At 37.1% G+C, this 19,810-nt stretch overlaps 1 protein-coding gene across 4 annotated transcripts; it reads left to right on the top strand.

Moving 5' to 3' along the window:
- Positions 1-88: 88 nt before the first annotated feature.
- LOC122279286 (ubiquitin C-terminal hydrolase 12) lies at positions 89-19,002 on the top strand. Of its 4 annotated transcripts, none has more exons than XM_043089823.1 (32): positions 89-252; positions 505-568; positions 790-937; positions 1,042-1,199; positions 1,837-2,102; positions 2,198-2,416; positions 2,493-2,601; positions 2,702-2,817; positions 5,053-5,151; positions 5,498-5,607; positions 7,653-7,727; positions 7,980-8,058; positions 8,371-8,517; positions 8,619-8,699; positions 8,814-8,933; positions 9,656-9,778; positions 10,841-10,918; positions 11,084-11,172; positions 11,261-11,369; positions 11,487-11,555; positions 11,630-11,740; positions 15,713-15,768; positions 15,860-16,037; positions 16,133-16,234; positions 16,341-16,412; positions 16,607-16,672; positions 16,868-16,933; positions 17,516-17,602; positions 17,734-17,850; positions 17,993-18,067; positions 18,201-18,287; positions 18,547-19,002. In XM_043089823.1, the coding sequence occupies exons 1-32, from the start codon at positions 223-225 to the stop codon at positions 18,586-18,588; spliced, it is 3,348 nt and encodes a 1,115-aa protein (XP_042945757.1). In that variant the 5' UTR covers positions 89-222; the 3' UTR covers positions 18,589-19,002. The 4 variants fall into 4 exon arrangements, with proteins under 4 accessions (XP_042945757.1, XP_042945755.1, XP_042945758.1 ...); XM_043089821.1 differs by having other exon boundaries at positions 787-937; positions 16,130-16,234; XM_043089822.1 differs by having other exon boundaries at positions 90-252; positions 787-937.
- The last annotated feature ends 808 nt before the right edge of the window (positions 19,003-19,810 follow it).

The raw sequence follows: 19,810 nt of genomic DNA, 5'->3' as shown, positions 1-19,810 counted from the left end.
TCGTCTCGGACACAAACTCACCACGCGCCATCGCTTTCGTTCCCCCCCAATACCTCATATTTTTACTAAAACCCTTAAATACCCTTACGAAGCAAAAACACCGACTCTTTTCTCTGAGCCACTTCTCTCGGCACTCTGCCTCGTTGCCCACTCCTGCTTGGCGCTATCTTTCTCTCTGGTTCTCAGATTCACCGATCGGACGGGTCGTCTCTCTCATTACCAATGACCATGACGACTCCTCCGGCGTTAGACGTATGCACCAACTCTCGGTCCATATATATACACATAGGCACACACGTTCATGCGCATCTATCGTGGTGTTTTGTTGTCACCCTTTTAGGCGCAAGTTGATACCCTAGGGTTTAGGTTTTTGTTCAGATGCTTCGGAAAGCTCAAATTTCGAAAATTCACTGCCTTAAAGTTTGGTTCCTAGGGTTTTGATTCTGCCCAGTAGGGTTAGGTCGCACTTGATCAGAGCTCTGATTTGCGTACTTGTGTTTTCAGCAAGAGGAGGAGGAGATGCTGGTGCCGCATTCGGATTTAGTCGAGGGTCCTCAGCCTATGGAAGGTTTATCTTTCACGTTCATTACAATTCATAACCCAGATTTCATGCTTTTTATTTTATAATCCAGGGGCTTTTGATCCGAGTAATCTATCCGGAATCATTAGTTTTTCCCATATGAGTGTCGTTGGTACAGTGTGGTAGTGTTTGTAACTTGATCGGTTAGGATGCTAGGGTTTTATCTTTCTATTTTTGGCTTTGAAGTTTTTTATTTGTGGATTTAGTAGTGGCGCAAGTGGAGCCTGCAAGTACGGTGGAGAATCAGCCAGTGGAGGACCCGCCATCTATGAAGTTCACGTGGACAATTGAGAATTTTACTAGGTTGAATACCAAGAAGCACTACTCGGATGTTTTTGTTGTTGGCAGTTATAAATGGTATTTGAATGTTTCCCTCTAGTTAAACTTATCTATACGTTTGCAAAATGCTTTATTGTATGTGTTGTGATTGGTGTTGGACCTGCCTTGGTTGGTTTGATCAGGAGGATACTTATCTTTCCAAAAGGGAACAATGTGGACCACTTGTCAATGTATTTAGATGTCGCGGATTCTGCTGCATTGCCATACGGCTGGAGTAGATACGCTCAATTCAGTTTGGCTGTGGTTAATCAGGTTCACAGCAAGTACTCAATGAGAAAGGGTATAACTTCACTGTTTTTTTTGTCCTGTAGTCACTTCCGTGTTTCTCGTTTTTTCATCTAAGGAAGTGTTTATTTTTCCTCCCAAATGGAACAAATAGTTATTCCATTATCTTGTGGATTCTTTTGCAGTTATTCGTTTTCATACTGTATGTTAAAGTAATGTTAGTGGTTGTAATCAATGCACATGCTGTAATATTCAAAATTTCATTTTATTTTATGTGAATATTTTCTGCCATTTATTATTGAAGCTTAAATAAATAAATGAATTACACTTCTTTCAACTTAAGCTTTTAGAGTAACTTGTGAAAATATTAATTGGTCATTAAATATAACCATATTGGGTTCAAACCTCATAAATTATCTAATAATGCAGAAACAGCAACATACATCAATGTTAAGAGTCTATAAAATGAGCAGCAATATACCTGTGCTCAATTGGTTGGCCTGTGCTAGAGGAACCATGCATGTTAGTGCGGGAAAAGTATCACATGTTAATACTAATTTTATCTTTTGGTTGTACAATTTTTATTAGTCAAATTAATGTTGGCATCAAACAATTTGGGTTGATTTGGGCAGAATTACACTCCATTTTTCCTTGGTACATAAGTTTCTACCCGTGATGCTTGGTTTTTGCAGAAACCCAACACCAGTTCACTGCAAGAGAGAGCGATTGGGGTTTTACATCATTCATGCCTCTCAGTGATCTTTATGACCCAACTAGAGGTTACCTTGTCAATGATACATGTGTTGTGGAAGCTGAGGTTGTGGTCCGTAAGGTGCTGGATTACTGGTCATATGACTCAAAGAAGGAGACTGGTTATGTTGGACTTAAGAACCAAGGAGCAACATGTTACATGAACTCTCTGCTACAGACTCTCTACCATATTCCTTACTTCAGAAAGGTCAGAGTGTGCTCCATGTTTCCTTGAAGTCACCATGGTTTTTATTGATGATTTTATATAGATGGAACAACATTTTTGTGGTATGTTGACACCAGGCTGTGTACCATATGCCAACTACTGAAAATGACATGCCTTCAGGAAGCATTCCTTTGGCATTACAGAGTCTATTCTATAAGCTTCAATATAATGACAGCAGTGTGGCAACTAAAGAATTGACCAAGTCTTTCGGATGGGATACGTATGATTCTTTCATGCAACATGATGTGCAAGAACTCAATAGAGTTTTGTGTGAAAAGCTTGAAGATAAAATGAAGGTATAGGAGGTTTAAAAACCTTTTCCTGGAGCCTGTATGTTTGTTTTGTGGTTCTAATCTTGTCCTCTTGATCCAGGGCACTGTTGTGGAGGGGACAATACAACAGTTATTTGAAGGGCACCACATGAATTACATTGAATGCATCAACGTGGACTACAAATCTACAAGAAAGGAATCATTTTATGGTATTTACTATTTGCTCTTGGTGCAAATTTGAGTTTTGTGGTGTTTGAGAAACCATTATCATCACAATGCTTGATTTCAAATATGTATTTTACTTGGCAGACCTCCAGCTTGATGTCAAAGGCTGTCGCGACGTTTATGCTTCTTTTGACAAGTATGTGGAAGTTGAACGTCTTGAGGGCGATAACAAGTACCATGCTGAAGAACATGGTTTGCAGGTTAGTTTCTGTGTGTTATATCATGGGAACCAGACGTATAAAATCTGTGTAACTCCAACCTAAATTGGTTGAGATGACCCGTGTTCTTGATTTTATGAAGAAAATCTAGAAGCTCTTTTGGGTAGATTGTAATAGGCCAGCAAACTCATTCGTTTTTTATGGAACTTTGAAGGGAAACAACCAAAATTTGGTTAAAGTGGTTGATTGGATAGTTTTAACTATTGAAGGTAGGCCTACCTTTTGTTTGTCAATCTAAATCATTCATTTTGGGATTTCTTTTTTTTTTTTGGTTGAGGCAATTTATTAAAATGCAGAGGGGCATAGCCTAAGTACACAGAATAAACCCGAAAAGCCTCCGACTAGTGGTAAGAAGGAGAACAAAGAGAGATGAATTCTAGCTAATTAGAGATTCCTGTGTACTTGGGCTTTGCCTATTTACGCGGATCAATAAAACCTCTTTTACCTATTAGAAAAAAAAAAAAGCTAATTAGAGATTCATACTTTACTACTATGAAGATAAGGAACGGAGATTGGAGGAGCTGAAGAATTTCTTTCTTCATACTTTATTGCTTTGGTTTTTCGCTATTGTACCAAATGGGGACAATATTGATGATTTTTTGTCTTTAATTCATCGCAATTAGAATGTATTTAGGTGTTTTTTTGTATACCTCGTGTACACGGCCTAAGCCTATTTCATTCACTTCAATAAAATTTATCTCTAACTTATCCAAAAAAAAAGAAAGAGATTCAGCCAGGGGTATAGGGTGTTGTAGTTATAGCACTGTCCTCTCTCAATCTTCAAAGTTTTGAGTGCTGTGTTCCCTCCATATACACCACATCAAGCACAAATAAATCACTTGCCAAACTCTCTACATTATACATGTTGATATGCACAAAATATTCCCTCTCGTTTTGGCAAAATTTTCTTGATAGTTAACAAGAGAATTTTATTCCAAGTAAATAGGCATAGCCCAAGTACACACGAAGTACACAAGAGAATACACATAAATACAAGTTATAACAGAACACTACTAATACAGAACACGACTAAAACAGAAACAGACCATTACAAAAGTTCTCATCCCTTACAAGATTCTTCACCCAAAAACTTAGAGTGCTATAGAAAAACTTCCTAAGTTTCCCCATAGAGCGTTCAGAATCTTCAAAACACCTTCCATTCCTCTCCAACCAAAGGTGCCAAAATAAACACAAGGGGATTATCCTCCACACTGCGGCACTGATTCTACTCCCCTCAATACCTTGCCAGCAAGCCAAGAAGTCCACCATAGGCATAGGCATCACCCAAGCAATACCTACCCTTGCAAATACAAAAATCTCAATCCACATCTTCGTTACCACTTCGCAATGAAGAAAGAGATGATTAACAGATTCACCATCCTTCTTACACATATAGCACCAATCAACCAGCAATATACCTCTCTTCCTCAAGTTATCCGTGGTTAGAATTTTCCCAAGAGACACCAGCCAACAAAAGAAAGCAACTTTGCCAGGCACCTTGGCCCTCCAAATACATTTCCAGGGGTAGTCATTAACACCCTGACTGGATAACACCTTGTAATAAGATTTCAAAGAAAATCTGGAATTATTATTTGAGGGCTGTGTCCACCAGGGCTGATGCTCTTTTTCTTTCACAAGAAATGTATCAAATTTTTTTCTTTGAATTATACAAGTTGTTGAGAGAATATTTTTTTTTTTTTTTTGATGTCGGGGAAGCTCTCCAAGGCAGAGCCCTTTGGACCCACCCCTGTAGAATAAACCCCGGTCCCGTGCACCGCACCCTCGGAAGTTTCCCTACACGGAACTGGTTAAATCGCTGGCTTTTCACCAGGGGGTGTGGCCCCAAAGGATTGTTTGCACCCATGAGGTGTTGAACCTTGGACCTTGAAGGGAATGAGACCCCAAGACCAAGGCCTTCACCACTTAGGCCAACCCCTTGGGGTTTGTTGAGAGAATATTCTCAGCATCTTGATGAAAGGCATAATAAATTTCTATAAGAGGAATATAGAAATAGGTGTTTTGTGGGTTTAATTAAGCATTTGAAATATAGATATGTTGTGAATATGTTTTCTACACCTTCTCATTGGTTGCAGTGCTTAGTCTTTGTCACTCCTGTAGAATTGCTGCTCAAGCCATTGTTGTGGATAGATTTTCTTTGTAGTAGTGACACTTCTGAATATTGCTTTCAACTCCTACACTGATTGATACTTATCTCAGGATGCTAAGAAGGGTGTCTTGTTTATTGACTTTCCCCCAGTTCTTCAACTTCAGCTTAAGCGGTTTGAATATGATTTCATGAGGGACACTATGGTAAAGGTCAGTTTTTGAAATTGCTTTTATTTATATTTGTGGTTTGTGCTTGCACTACTGTCCATCTCTTCTGTATTGTAGTTATCAACTCTGTACGCTATAAATGTTTTAGGCAGACTGCATTGAAATACATCAGTTACTAAAATGTTTTTTAGTAAAAAATCAGCTACATTTTGTTTTCTTTACCTTATGGTTGGAAACTTGGTTGTGTATGTTGGTATGTCTTCAAATTATTAAATTTTCACTCTTTCATGAAAAGCATTTTTTTTTTGCTGGTCAATGTTACCACTTTATTGACACTTGTCAAAAACAAAAAATGTTTCCACTTATTGATAGTATGTTGGTTTTGCAGATAAATGATCGCTATGAATTTCCTCTTCAACTTGATCTTGATAGGGAGAATGGAAAATATCTATCACCTGAAGCAGATAAGAGTGCTCGCAACCTTTACACACTTCATAGGTTCTAGTGATTTCTCACTTTTGGTTGACAGATATGTTGTTTTCTAGAAGCTTGTGATATATTAAATGACTTCTATGAGTATCTTGCTTGATCATAAAGATGGTATTTAATCTGATGTGTTGCGATAGGTCTTTGTGCCTGCCTGCTCACTGTTGACTTCTATTAGTTCTGACTGTCTTGTTGTTTTTGTTTGTGGTTTTGGTCTTTTTCTTTATATTCTCCAGCCTTGCATGTCTATATCATCAATGAGATACATGAATTTTGCTAGAGGCAATTTTGTTGTGACATGAACCATTTCACCAAGCATTGTTCATACTGTACTGTGCAATAGTTTATTTAAATTAACTAAGTTTTAATCCCATCCAATTTGGGGCCCATTTTATTGCTCCTAATCAACCTATCAGGATTTGCTACAGTATTATTTTCTGTTAATCCTATCTAGAATCACATAATCTCTATCATCTTCCTTTATTTTGCAAGCCTTTTCAACTTTTGACATTTCCCTTACCTCCAATATATTCTCCAAACCTTTAAGTTCCTCCAAGAGTGTCTTTCCACATTGCCAAACACCTGTTCATTCCAGCTCTTCAGATCTTTTAATGCCTTCAATTTACATGCCAAAATGTAACTTGGGGTTCCATGGAAATGATAGGAAGTCCACCATTGTTGAATGCGGTCAACAAAGCCCTCAGATTTCAGCCACATGTTCTCGAATTTGAATTACCTTGGACCTCCATGTATTCCACTACAGTCAAGAAGATGCTTTTGGATGAGTTTTGGAAATGGGTTTCCTGGTCCGAGGAGACCAAGAATCTATCGATCCTCGACCAAGAAGGAAATTCACGATTGCCCGACCAACTGAAGGAACCACCCACAAGAGGGATATCTAATAGATCTTGGTAAAAAATGAAGTTAGAGAAGTCTAGCATTGCTGAGTTGTAGTTGGAACCACCAGATCTTTCACTCGTTCCCGAGTGACATTAAAATCTCTCCCAATGCACCAAGGCATATCCCAAATGCTATGTAGCCCAACCAACTCATCCCATAATAAACTTATATCTGTGCACTGAGGGCTCTCCTTCTATGCTTTGAGGTCATTTCCGGATTGAAGGTGAACTTGGGCAAATTAGATTTAATTCTAGTGGGGCAAGTGAAAAATGTGGATGGTATGGCTTCTATCTTGGGATGTAAGATATCTCATTTACCAATGAAATGTCTTGGCCTTCCGTTGGGTGCTCACCACAAATCGTTATGCATTTAGAATGATGTCCTAGAAAAGATGGAGTAGAAACTCGCTGTTTGGAAGCGGATGTACTTATCCAAAGGTGGTAGAGTCACTCATTAAAAGTACCCTATCCAACCTATCGACTTATTTCCTCTCTTTATTTCTGCTTCCATCACATGTAGCTTACCGCATGGAGAAACTACAATGTGATTTCCTATGGGGAGGGATGAATTATGAATTCACATTTCATTTGGTAAAATGGGCCACCGTTTGTTCCCCAACTTATCAAGGAGGTTTGGGTATCCGAAATTTGCAGCTTTTTAACAAGGTGTTGTTGGGTAAATGGCTATGGCGATATTCCTTAGAACATCGAGCCTTGTGGAGATCAGTTTTAGACTCAAAAGTATGGTAAAGGATGGGGAGCTTGGTCCTCAAACGAGGTGAATGGATCAGTTTTACCCGTTTTGAGGTAGGTGACGAGTCCTGTATCAAATTGTGGCATGACATATGGTGTGGTGATAGGACACTCAAGGAATATCCTGACTTCTTTGGTATGGCAAGCATGAAAGAAGCCTCGATCACGGACCTCCTTCACTATTTCAGTGGAAACCCCCCCCCCCCCCCCCCCCCCAATATTAGATAACCCAATCCAACCGGTTAAAAGTTGGGTAAAACATGCTTGAGTGTCAATCATTGATGCTTATTTCCCATCCTTCATTATTAGATTAGATTCTATGGATATACTTTTAGTGCTGACTGGTGATACTACTGTACCTTTTTTGGATTTGCATGCATCACATGCTCAATTTTTCCCTTGCAGTGTCTTGGTCCATAGTGGCGGGGTGCATGGTGGGCACTACTATGCTTTTATCAGGCCAACCCTCTCAGATCAGTGGTATGTTTACGTTATGGAATCTCCTTTTGTGCTTTGCAGTTGTAATAGAATGGATAACCATGCATGCTTATGTATTCAAGACTTTTCTAATTTTCGACCTTTCGAAAAAAAAGCATTCCAGAATTTTCCGATTTCAGTTTTTTTGCCTAAAACAGCACAGAAAGTTCTAGTGCGTGTTTATTTATTTTGGTTTGTGATTTTCATGTGTGCTGAGAATTTTTAAATTTTGGTGACCAATCTTCGTTGTTTTAGGTTCAAATTTGATGATGAGCGGGTGACCAAAGAAGATATAAAGAGGGCATTAGAAGAGCAGTATGGTGGTGAGGAAGAGGTACTCTAAAAGGGAACCACTAAGGCCTCATTTGGTTATACAAAACCATCTCATCTCATCTCATCTAATCATTACAACTTTCCCAAACTCCCTCACAAAATACAATAAATAATTCAACTTTTTCAAATCCCAAAACAAAAATAATATTAAAAATTTATATTCTAACAATATTTTATTCAATTTTTATCGCATCTATCTTTGTAACCAAACAAGGCCTAAATGCTCTCTCTCTCTCTCTCTCTCTCTCTCTCTCTCTCTCTCTCTCTCTCATCTTGATTGTGAGCTGATGTTTCCTTCATCTGTGTAAAACAGTTGCCACCGGCCAATCCTGGCTTCAATAACACTCCTTTTAAATTCACAAAATACTCAAATGCTTACATGCTTGTGTATATACGGGAAAGTGACAAGGAGAAAATAATCTGTAATGTTGATGAGAAGGATATAGCTGAACACCTGAGGGTAAATGCTTGGTTTTACTTGTAGATGATCTAAATTTTAACATCCAGTTTTCAAGTGTAGGCATGTGTGGATTTAGACTGACTTAACACTGCTCATTCCAGATAAGATTGAAGAAAGAACAAGAAGAGAAGGAGGACAAGAGAAGATATAAAGCACAAGCCCACTTGTATACTATTATAAAGGTTATGGTTCTTACCCGTATCTCCTCATTTTCATGTTTAACTGTTTAGAAATGACTAGCATAGTTGTCTCCCTCTACCGAACTCTTGATTGGTGGAACTGATTGATGGATCTAGGTTGCACGAGATGAAGACCTTGCAGAACAGATTGGAAAGGATATATATTTTGACCTCGTGGATCATGACAAAGTTCATAGTTTCCGTATTCAGAAACAGACATCCTTTAGTCTTTTCAAGGTATTTTTGATGTTTTGAATCATATTTGAAGAAGGATTGATCTATATTCTTCTTGAAAATTGTGCTGTTGATCTTTTAGCAAGTTTTTGTGCATGATTGTTGTTCCTAGCACTTTTTTGGTCCCAAATTATGTCTTAGTTTGGTACACATTAACAAAAAGAAAAAAAAAAGGTTATTATTCTGGATTGCCCTCTACATACATATTAGAAGTCATCTTTTTTATGTTTATTTTTTAAATTCAAGGTAGGTTGGCAAAATGAAATAAAATGAGTGATTCATCTTTTGGAAAGTGGACACTTGTTCTGGGGCGTTTCAAGAAGAAAAACAAGACATTTGGTTTAAAATATTATATTGACTATTATATGAATTTATCCAAAAGAGAAATTTACAAAATGTGAAAGATTTCATGATTTGCTTGTTTCCTTGTCTCCTTCTAGATAGATGTCTCTCTTATGTACATCCTGTGTACTTGGGTTGTGCCTCTGGCACTGTTGAATAAAGATTTCTTACTTATTAAAGAGAGATCTTTGTAGTGTTTGTTGTGGAACTAGCTTTTGTTCTTCATTGATTTCGGAGATGTTTGAGCTACTTGTTAATTTTGACAATTTTCTTTCTGTAGGTGATGGGGAATCAGAAATTTAGATTTATTGGATCCTCATATCATTGTTGCATATATGCTGTATTCATTACATTCCCATGTCTTATTCTGAGATGGTTTACAGGAGGATGTTGCAAAAGAGTTTGGCATACCAGTGCAATTTCAACGGTTTTGGATTTGGGCAAAGCGGCAAAACCATACATATCGTCCTAATCGACCATTGAGTCCTCAGGAGGAAGCACAATCTGTAATTACGTCTTATGATGATATTCATCAATTAAGTCTGTCTTTGGTTTTCATGATATTTTGTCTTTTTATTACAATAATAGAGTATAGGTACCCAATATGGCTCACCAATATGATCATCAAATCTTCCTCTCATGAAAGTTGAAAGCATAGGTTTCTTACTTATAAAAAATGATATTCATCAATTAAGTCTGTCTTTGGTTTTCATGATATTTTGTCTTTTTATTACAATAATAGAGCATAGGTACCCAATATGGCTCACCAATATGATCATCAAATCTTCCTCTCATGAAAGTTGAAAGCATAGGTTTCTTACTTATAAAAAAAAAAAAAAAGTTTTGAGCATAGGCTTCTAATAGAGAATCATATTGAATATTTGTATATGTTGTCTTTTGCATTTTAGCTTGCTTTTATTTGGATTTTGTTTTATGATTTTTTATGTCTAGAAAAACCAATTCAGCAATTTGAATGGGTAATTTTATACAAGTACTGTACCAATCAAAATATTGTATTCATGTATTTCTGATTTACTTTGGTTAATGTATTCTAAATATATTCTTATCAGAAATAAAATTCCAAGTGCTTGTAATTCATATGGTATAATTAAATGGTACAGGCACGCATGTACAATATACTAGCTTTTATATATGCTTTTTCTTTCTGCTCTTTTTCTGATTTTTTTACTTCTGTTTGTTTTTCCTCCTGAATGGTATTCTTGTATATTTCCTATATACTAGGGTTGCAGCCCTCTGTACTGCTCTAATGAGATTATATGGTAAAAAAATCTGGTACTTGATTTTTTTTCCTGCTTGTTTTCTACTGGATTTTCTACATTTTCTCTGGTATTGATGCTGTGGATGAATTTTGAACTCGAATTTTCTTGGAAATTGGGAATTAATCCAGTTCCTTCGTATCTCACTTGACCACTTTGCCCTTGGTATACTTTTAAAGGGTTATGCTGGAATTCTGTAGTCCGTTATATGACATGCTTAATGATAACAACCATTGCTTGGATAAGGAAATTTTTGTATAATGCAGGCTAAAAATCATTTTCTGGTTGTAGGTTGGACAGTTGAGGGAGGTATCAAATAAGGCACATAATGCAGAACTTAAATTGTTTTTGGAAGTAGAGCTTGGAGTGGTAATGCTGTCTTTCTGATACTGCCATTTAACTTTCATTGTTTGTCCAAATTTTTTTGAAAGCCTTTAAATTTGCACTACTAGAGTAAATATTGCAAGTAATAGTTGTTCTTATGAAGTAAATATGTTCCTACACTTTTTACTGATTCAAATACTTTTACTTCAGGATCTGCGTCCTATAACCCCTCCTGGCAAAGCTAAAGAAGATATTCTTCTTTTCTTCAAGCTTTATGACCCCGAGAAAGGAGAATTACGGTATTTGATGATTGCTTCCTTGCCATCGTCTTTGTTTGGGAGTTTGTTTGTCGTATGCTTGCTGACATAATTGCTTCCATGTTGCCAGATATGTTGGTAGGCTTTTTGTAAAGAGCTCTGCTAAGCCCATAGAAATACTAGGAAAACTCAACCAAATGGCTGGATTTGCCCCTGATGAGGAGATAGAACTTTACGAGGTTTGTGTCTCAACATATTTGTGTTGTCAGGTTGTTTTGTCCTTATTCTGTGCTCTATATTTTGTCAGTGTTCAAAATAAAATTCTTAGTTGATGTATTTTATCTGCTGTGGTTTAGGAAATAAAGTTTGAGCCCTGTGTCATGTGCGAGCACCTTGATAAGAGGACCTCATTTCGGTCAAGTCAGGTATATTGCATGCTCAATACACTGTCAAATTCTGTCATGGGTATTAATTTACGTATTTGTTGCTTTGTTTATAGATTGAGGACGGGGACATTATCTGCTTCCAGAAGTCTCCTCGACCTGAAAGTGAAGAAGAGTGCCGATATCCAGATGTTTCATCATTTTTGGAATATGTACACAACCGTCAGGTCATTCCGCCAAAAAATTTGAAACTTGATCACCAATATTTATAAATTTTGTTAGCTTTGTGTAGTTTCTAGGATATTGTGATGCAGCTTTGGAAGAAGGGTCAAGTTGCTTCAGTTTTGGCAACTTGATCTTTTCATTTGTGGAGCTTACATTCAACATCCAAATGAAGAAAGAGTTTGAAGGTCATATTACAAATGTCTTAGGGTTATATGTATATTTGTTATTTTGAGTCATCAGTATAGGAGTTATGGTTGTTTTTATGGGCAGGGACAGTACAGGGATTTCTTTAAACCATGCACAGAAATCTTTGTTTTTTTTAATGCAAACCTAGAGTTTTCGAGGTTTCATGGTAGTCACGGTATTTTCTTTTGTCCTAGTCCTAGTTGAACAGGTTAGAGTCGGTGGCTATAAATACATCTGTAATCTTCATTTTTGATTAATTGATATTGAGTATTTTCTTTATTGAATGGTGTGCCTTTGTGTTCTTCTTCGTCTGCTTCTTCTTCTTCTTCTTCTTCTTCTTCTCTCTCTCTCTCTCTCTCTCTCTCTCTCTTCCATATTCTCTGGTCTCTATTTTTCAATTGCTATTCACATGCTTTGTTCACAACCCACAGATTCAGGTAACTTTCCTCTTGAGTCATCATTAGCCCATAACATAACCCATTCAAACCCTATGACTTATCCTGTTAAAACTCTGAAAGTCCACTTAAATTCCCTGAGCAGTTAACCATTGATCAACCTTTGAAATTGTACCTTAGAAATCTTATGAAACCCTATTTTTGGTGTTGCCAAGACTTAAACAAAAAAACCTAAAAACTTTGCATTTTCAACCATAAAAAACAAAACTGTTCCAAGCATAAAGCTAAATTTGAAACCTAAACCCTTTCTTCTAGAATTGTAATCAGTAAACTATATCTCAAATCCTAATGCCCATCACATAAGCCATTGTAAGCTTTCAAAACTGTTCCATGTCAATTTGGCATAAGAACAAGTGATTTTCTCTTTACCTAATCACGAAATTCTCTATTTTGTCACATCATGCTTGGAGATAAAGATATTTTGATGCATAAAGATATTTAACCCAAATATGATCTCTATAAGATAAGGTGTATCATGGATTGGTGCTTCATTCATCCATACAACTCGTCAAATAAACCAAATAACTGAAAAGCAACTAAAGATAGGGTAGTTTATCCCTGTATCCAAACACAGCAAAAAGTACCTAAAAACCTAAACTCATCAAATTTTAGGAGGCTTGACAAGTTATAGAATGTATTCCTTGTTTCTAAGTAGAGACGAATGAGTCATTTATATTTCTAAGTTGGAGTGCCTATATCTGTTGTATCTGGTTTGCCTTGTCAAAGAAGAAAAATGGTAATATTTAAATACACCTTAAATAATTTGTATCATTAGTGTTCTTCTATTTGATAAATTTATAAATTTATATTATTGATATATTTTAAGTTTTTATTTTCATGAGGATATATATATTTTAGATTTATTGAATTTTGAATTCACTAGTAACAATGTAATTGCATATTATCTATAAGGGGGTGCTTTTTGCTTTTGGAAAAATAGGTGCATTTGCTAGTAATAGAAGTCTTTGAACTATCTAGCTGTGAGGTGGAATTTGATGCAAGTGCTTACTGTTGGAGCTCCCTGCCATGATTATCCTTGTTTGAAGTTGGCCAATTCATATTAGCCTATGATTGTTTGGATGAACTAAAGTACTTATTAATTTATATGTCCATAATGTTTAGGGATCCTAAGGCTTCCATGGTGTGGAAAATGGGAGGGAAATATGTATACACACGTAGAAAAAAGTGCATTTAGTTATTTGGAAAAAAAAAAAGTACGCTTTCCTATTGATGTTGGTGGATATTGGGTGTTCGTAATTTGTGTAGTTTCAATAAGGTTTTTTTGGGGAAGTGGTTGTGGAGATTTAATAAGAAAGAGGGTGTGATGTGGAGAGGGGTGATTGTCCAGAAGTATGGTAGTGATTTTGGTTGTTTGGGGGGGGGGGGGGGGGGGGGGGGGGGGGGGGGGTGTTGGTGTACTAAGGAGAGCGGGGAACTTATGGGGTAAGCTTATGGAAATTCATTAGAAAAGGTAGGGATAATTTTGTGAAACAAGTTTATTTTGGGGTAGGTGATGGTTCAAGAGTTCATTTCTGGTTTGATGTTTGGTGTGGTGAGTTCGCCTTGTTTAGAGATTTTCCAAATGTCTTCAGATTGGCTGTTAATCAGCAGGCTCCTATTTCAGAGATGATGAGTTTTTCTAACGAAGAGGTGCATTTGGAATGTCTGTTTTTTCAGATCTGTTCAGGACTGGGAAATTGAGGAGGTTACTGATTTTTTCAAGTTGCTGTATTCAGTGGCTATTAGAAGACATGAAAGGGATCATATTCTCTGGAAAAGTACACAGATCTATAAGTTTTCTGTTAGATCTTTTTATAAGATAATGAATGGTCAGCAAAATATTTCTTTTCCTTGGAAGAATATTTGGAAGGCTTGTGTTCCGTCAAAAGTTGCTTTCTTTGTTTGGACAGCGGCAATTGGAAACATTCAGACTATTGACAATTTGAGCAAGCATGGAATGATGGTTATGGAGTAGTGTTTCATGTGTAAGAGAATCAGTGGATCATTTTCTTATTCACTGTGATGCAGCAAAAGGGTTATGGGAAGGTCCGAAGGGGTGTTTAGAAGAATTGGACTGTCCTGGGTTATTTCAAAATCAGTGACAGAATTACTTGCATGCTGGCCTAGAATTCAATCTTAATCTCAAGTTGCAGCGGCGTGGAAGATGATTCCTTTGTGTATTATGTGGTACATCTGGTTGGAAAGGAATGAGATTTGTTTTAATGATAGGGAGTGTTCTGTAGATGATCTCTGGAAATTTTTATGTTTTCCCTGTTTTCTTGGTTTTCAGCCATTGTTCTTAATTGTGGGGCAGTCCATGAGTTTTTGTTTTCGCTGTTTTAGTACTTGAATGTTCTTAGGTTTTTCTTTTGCATACTTCCTGTGTATATGGGCTTCACCTATTTCATTTGTTGAATAAAATTTTTCATAAAAAAAAAAAAAAAAAAATGTACTTCTAGATGGTAAAAGTTCAAAAGGCAGAAGAGTGGATCCTTCCTAAAGCTATAGTCCAGTCATGCAACGATATTGAAAAGAGATTAACTCATATTATGAGTGTATAGGAGTTATTCAAAGCCATTAGAAGCCTAATAATTTTTATCATCCCAAGTTGTCTCATAAGGTAAAATAGGATAGCACATTAAACCTCACAACAGTTTTGATGACCAAACCTACCTTTCCAGCATGCAAACATACTAAAAAGCATCTTAGTCATCACACAATGGCTCCCCCAACCCAAAAGAAACGCACTAGTGACCAGTAATCTGTCAGTCACTATACAGTGTAAGTAATCTGCATTCTGAACTTCGGTTCATTTGGTTATGCTTAGATCTTAGACCAATTCTATGCATTGGCTGTTAATTGAAACTGGTTGTGCACCTGTTCAATGCATAGGGAAATTGTTAATTTTTAATTCTTCTTTATAACGTGATTGTTGAGTTTTCTAAGTGTGAGATTCTTCGATTACTAACTGTAATAGATTTGATATAGGCTTAAAAAGAAGCGATGGAGGAGAAAATACGAAATATTCTGGACTGAAAATTTAAATTGTCCAATATTGACATAACCTCTCTTTATTGTAAACTTAAATGACATAAGTTTCTGCTCTTTTAACAGAAAGACAGCCACTAGAGACATGATGACATGGTTCAACAGGAGTTAAGCTCCTTCGGAAATTATATATGCTATAGATAAATCATTATGGTATTAAAGCATGGTTTTGCTCCTATTTAGTTGTGTTATTGTGGTTCTCAATGAATGTTTGGAATATTGACATATTGCGGTCTTTTTGTCAATACATTAAAATTATCCTCTTTATGATATGCCAATTTATAGGTTGTACAATTTCGATCTTTGGAGAGACCAAAGGAGGATGACTTTTGTCTAGAGTTGTGAGTATTTCCACATGACGCCACTATTTCACACTGTTGGGGCATTATCATCGGGGTTAACTGTATTTGTTGGTTTCTTTTTATTTTCTAGGTCGAAGGTACACAGCTATGATGATGTTGTGGAGAGAGTGGCACTGCGAATTGGTTTGGATGATCCTTCCAAACTTAGACTCACATCGCACAACTGCTATTCTCAGCAGCCAAAGCCCCAACCTATTAAATATCGAGGAGTAGAGCATTTATCAGATATGCTAGTCCATTACAATCAGGTTTGTTTGGCATAGATTGAGCTCTAGCAATGTTCTCTTAACTCCTACTGAATTATATATTGTGGGTGTAAATCATTCTCGTTTTCTTTTAGCAGACCTCTGATATATTGTACTACGAAGTTTTGGACATCCCTCTGCCAGAATTGCAAGGTCTTAAAAATCTGAAAGTTGCTTTTCATCATGCTACGAAGGATGAAGTGCGTCTGAAAGCTATGACTATCCCCTCATCCACCTGCTTTTCCTATTCAGGGATAGTGCTTGTACTTTTCACCCCTCGTATAATCTTGTTTATATTGTGTTCAGGTGGTAATTCATAATATCAGATTACCTAAACAGAGCACGGTTGGAGATGTGATTAATGTACTGAAAACAAAGGTATGTTTTTGCCATTCCTACTGAATTCATGTCGTGTTTCTTCTTCCACAGGTTACTTAAAAAAAGTGCTTCAAGGAAACTATTATCCAGCAGTGGTTGAGTTTGACTCTTAAGTTACATATTGCAGCATGTTTCTTCTTGTGAGTACATCTTTAGTTGCAGTATGATCACTTATCTGTTGTGGCTTGAAACAGGTAGAATTATCTCATCCAAATGCAGAAGTTAGACTTCTTGAAGTTTTCTATCACAAGATCTATAAGGTAATGACTATCAATTCATCATTGAAGTTAGATACTGGCTGTCTTATCAGTGATTTTTCTGCAACAAATTTGTGCTAGTGATGATATTTGTTATATTGCACTACCTATCTGCACATATCTGAAAAGATGCCATTTGCATCAGTGGTATGTTGTACAGTTTTATGTGCGCATCATTCTTCTATCTGCTTCTTGCAGATTTTTCCGCTCCATGAAAAAATCGAGAATATAAATGACCAGTACTGGACATTGCGAGCAGAGGAGGCAAGTCCCATCTAAGTGTTTCTCTCTACTCATTAATTTCAATTTATCTTTTAGTTTCACCTCTTCCCTCTTAGTTGGGTTAACAGTTTATGGGTTCGTAGCTTCTTTAACAATTAGCACTTTGTTTTGTTTTTTGTTCATACTGTTTTTTTTTTTTTTTTTTTGTGTTTTTTTTTTTTTTTTTTGGAAGAGAGACAGAGAGAACTTTAGATTGATTTAATCAACTGAAATACAAAGGAGGGGATTGACCTCTAAAAACATGTCAAACCTGCTTATGTTGTGTGAGAAAAAGAAATACAATGAAATGGATCCTAGAGTTGTCTATGTGGATTTGACTTGTAACATTTAGATAAAAAGGAAAGAATAGAAGGGGAGGAAAGGAGAAAGCAGTGAAGGGAAGGAGAGGAGGAACTGACTGATGAACAGTACATGTAAGGGACCTTTCCGAGAGGGAGAAAGGATGGGGAGGAAGAGAGTTGGGGACGAAGGAAGCATTTTTTTAGTGTTTTGGTTAATGCTCTGCATACGTGGTTCCCAGTGTTCTTGAGTTGAAGCTGACCTTGCTTTCTTTTTGAGTCTCAGATCCCTGAAGAGGAGAAAGATCTTGGCTCCCATGATCGTTTGATCCATGTTTATCATTTCACCAAAGAGCCTGCACAAAACCAAATGGTATTCCAATTTAAATTATTTATTCTCAGGAGCCTTTTTACATTGTTTCAAGCTGTTTGGTTATTTAAGTCATAGATGGGTATTACTTGCATGGCAAAGTATCAAGATTATCATTATTGTTCTTTCAACAGCAAGTCCAAAATTTTGGGGAACCCTTTTTCTTGGTAATACATGAAGCAGAGACATTAGCGGAAGTCAAAGTGCGAATCCAAAAGAAGTTGCAGGTTCCAGATGAGGAGTTTCTAAAGGTACCAATTTTAGGTTTCTTTGGCGCTTTGTTTGAATAGTATCATTATAACAGCTATTGCTTTATTTCTGTACCATGATTACATATCCAACTGACAATCAATTCTAAGCTGTTATTTTTTTTTTATTCATTTATTTTTTCAGTGGAAGTTTGCCTTTTTGTCAATGGGTCGTCCAGAGTACCTGCAGGATTCTGACATTGTATCCAGCCGTTTTCAGGTGTGCATATATTTAGTTGTGTAAAAATGGGTTTGAGCACCAGTGTGATTTGTTTTTATTGGTGTTGTTTGGGCTTTGCATCATAATTGATTGTTTTGATTTTGTTACATTAATGTTAACTTTTTTTCCTCAGAGAAGAGATGTCTATGGAGCGTGGGAGCAGTACCTTGGATTGGAACACTCTGATAATACCCCAAAGAGGGCTTATTCAGTAAATCAGGTAAAGTTCCTCCATACTAAAGTCCTTGTTGCCATACTAGCAGGATTGCTTATCGGTACCTAGAATGATGCCAGGAACCATTTTAGCAAGACCACTTATTTAAAAACGAAAAAAAACAAAAACAAAAACAAAAACAAAGAGAAGCTATTTTAGCACAATAACCTCTGAAGCGGAAAGCCTAGTGCTAATGCCAGATTAGGGTTGGGTGTAACTTGGAGATGCCTGTATCTCATCATTAATTTGCCTCAAAATTTTGCAGAACCGGCACACATTTGAGAAGCCAGTTAAAATATACAACTAGGTTAGAGCTGATTATCTTCCACCAGAACATGAGCTGTACGAGCATCCTTCAAAGCCACAATGGCATATGTGGGAAATATGGAGGGGATGAGAACAATCGTTACAGTTGAAAAATTAGTAGTAAAGCTCACATTGATTTTACTTCCATCAGGTTTGACTTTTGGTTTGTAGGTTGTAATATTCTTTCTCCGATTTGGGTGGGGGAAGGTTTGAGGTTTCCCCTTCTGATTTAGCGCAGTTATATTGTTGATGCGCCCTGCTTGTGCTTCTGCCCTGTTTTTTTTTCTTACTAAAGTCACTTCCTTTTGAGAGGGTGGCTTTCCATATACAGCTCCAGTGTATTCTAGCAGTACATAAGAAGATTTTGACGAGATGTATATCGGGTATAGTTAGTTTTGTTTAGCATTCATTATTATTCCTGTGCCTTTCTCCTTCCTTTTTTATTTTTTTTTTTTTATTTTTTATTTTTTTTTTTTTTGGGTTCCCCCTGGGGGGGGGGGGGGGGGGGGGGGGGAATCGAAAGTTCGAAACCTGTAGTCTGGAACCATGCTGCCTTCACCGCCTTTTTTCGATTGATCTATAAAGTGCTGAATGTGAGCTGACACTCGATTCTTTTTAATTGCCCATCTTTTTCTAACTTTCGGCAAAAGCTAGGAACTTTTATATATTACCCGGCCATTCTAGGGGGGCGCGTCGAATCGCTGAAAGGCCTTGGTGATTCTTCAATTTGGTAATCTGAAGATAGAAAACCAAAATGATGCTTCTGATGCAATCCCTGCAAGTGGGCTGGAGAGTGTCATGGAAGGGCCTGGTGATGGTGCTGCCAAGGCTATGACCACGGCCTCAAAGGGTTAGAGGAAACCATTGTTGAGTTGACTGAGGCTGCTGTCACCATGAATGTAGTACATGTGAAGGGGACGAATGACCAGGAGCTAGAAATGGCTATAGTCACGAGAAGTTAATATACCAAACCTATTATCGATTTCTTCCATGATTCCATCAGTCCGCTTAAGTAATACCCTTCAATATCAGCTAACGTTGAAGGTACATCTACCTTAGTGGTGGTTCTATAGCCTTTCAGGAATTCCTTTCTAAGGGCTGCTAGAGATACAAAGGAATTCCATAGGGATTCCACATATTGATGTGGTACACGGGTCATCCTTTATTATTATTTTTTTTTTCTTTGTGCGTTTCCCCTCCCCCTCCCCCCTCCCTTACTCACG

This window comes from Carya illinoinensis, chromosome 10, assembly GCF_018687715.1.
Source record: "Carya illinoinensis cultivar Pawnee chromosome 10, C.illinoinensisPawnee_v1, whole genome shotgun sequence".
NCBI lineage: Eukaryota > Viridiplantae > Streptophyta > Magnoliopsida > Fagales > Juglandaceae > Carya > Carya illinoinensis.
Note: the sequence above shows the minus strand (reverse complement) of the source record. Positions and strands in the feature narration are given on the sequence as shown.

Coding starts and splice junctions, on each gene's coding strand:
- LOC122279286 (XM_043089821.1), top strand. CDS start 223: ATGACCATGACGACTCCTCCGGCGTTAGAC. Junction 2,103..2,197: donor ATATTCCTTACTTCAGAAAG/GTCAGAGTGTGC, acceptor TGTTGACACCAG/GCTGTGTACCATATGCCAAC. Junction 16,934..17,515: donor GGACATTGCGAGCAGAGGAG/GCAAGTCCCATC, acceptor TTTGAGTCTCAG/ATCCCTGAAGAGGAGAAAGA.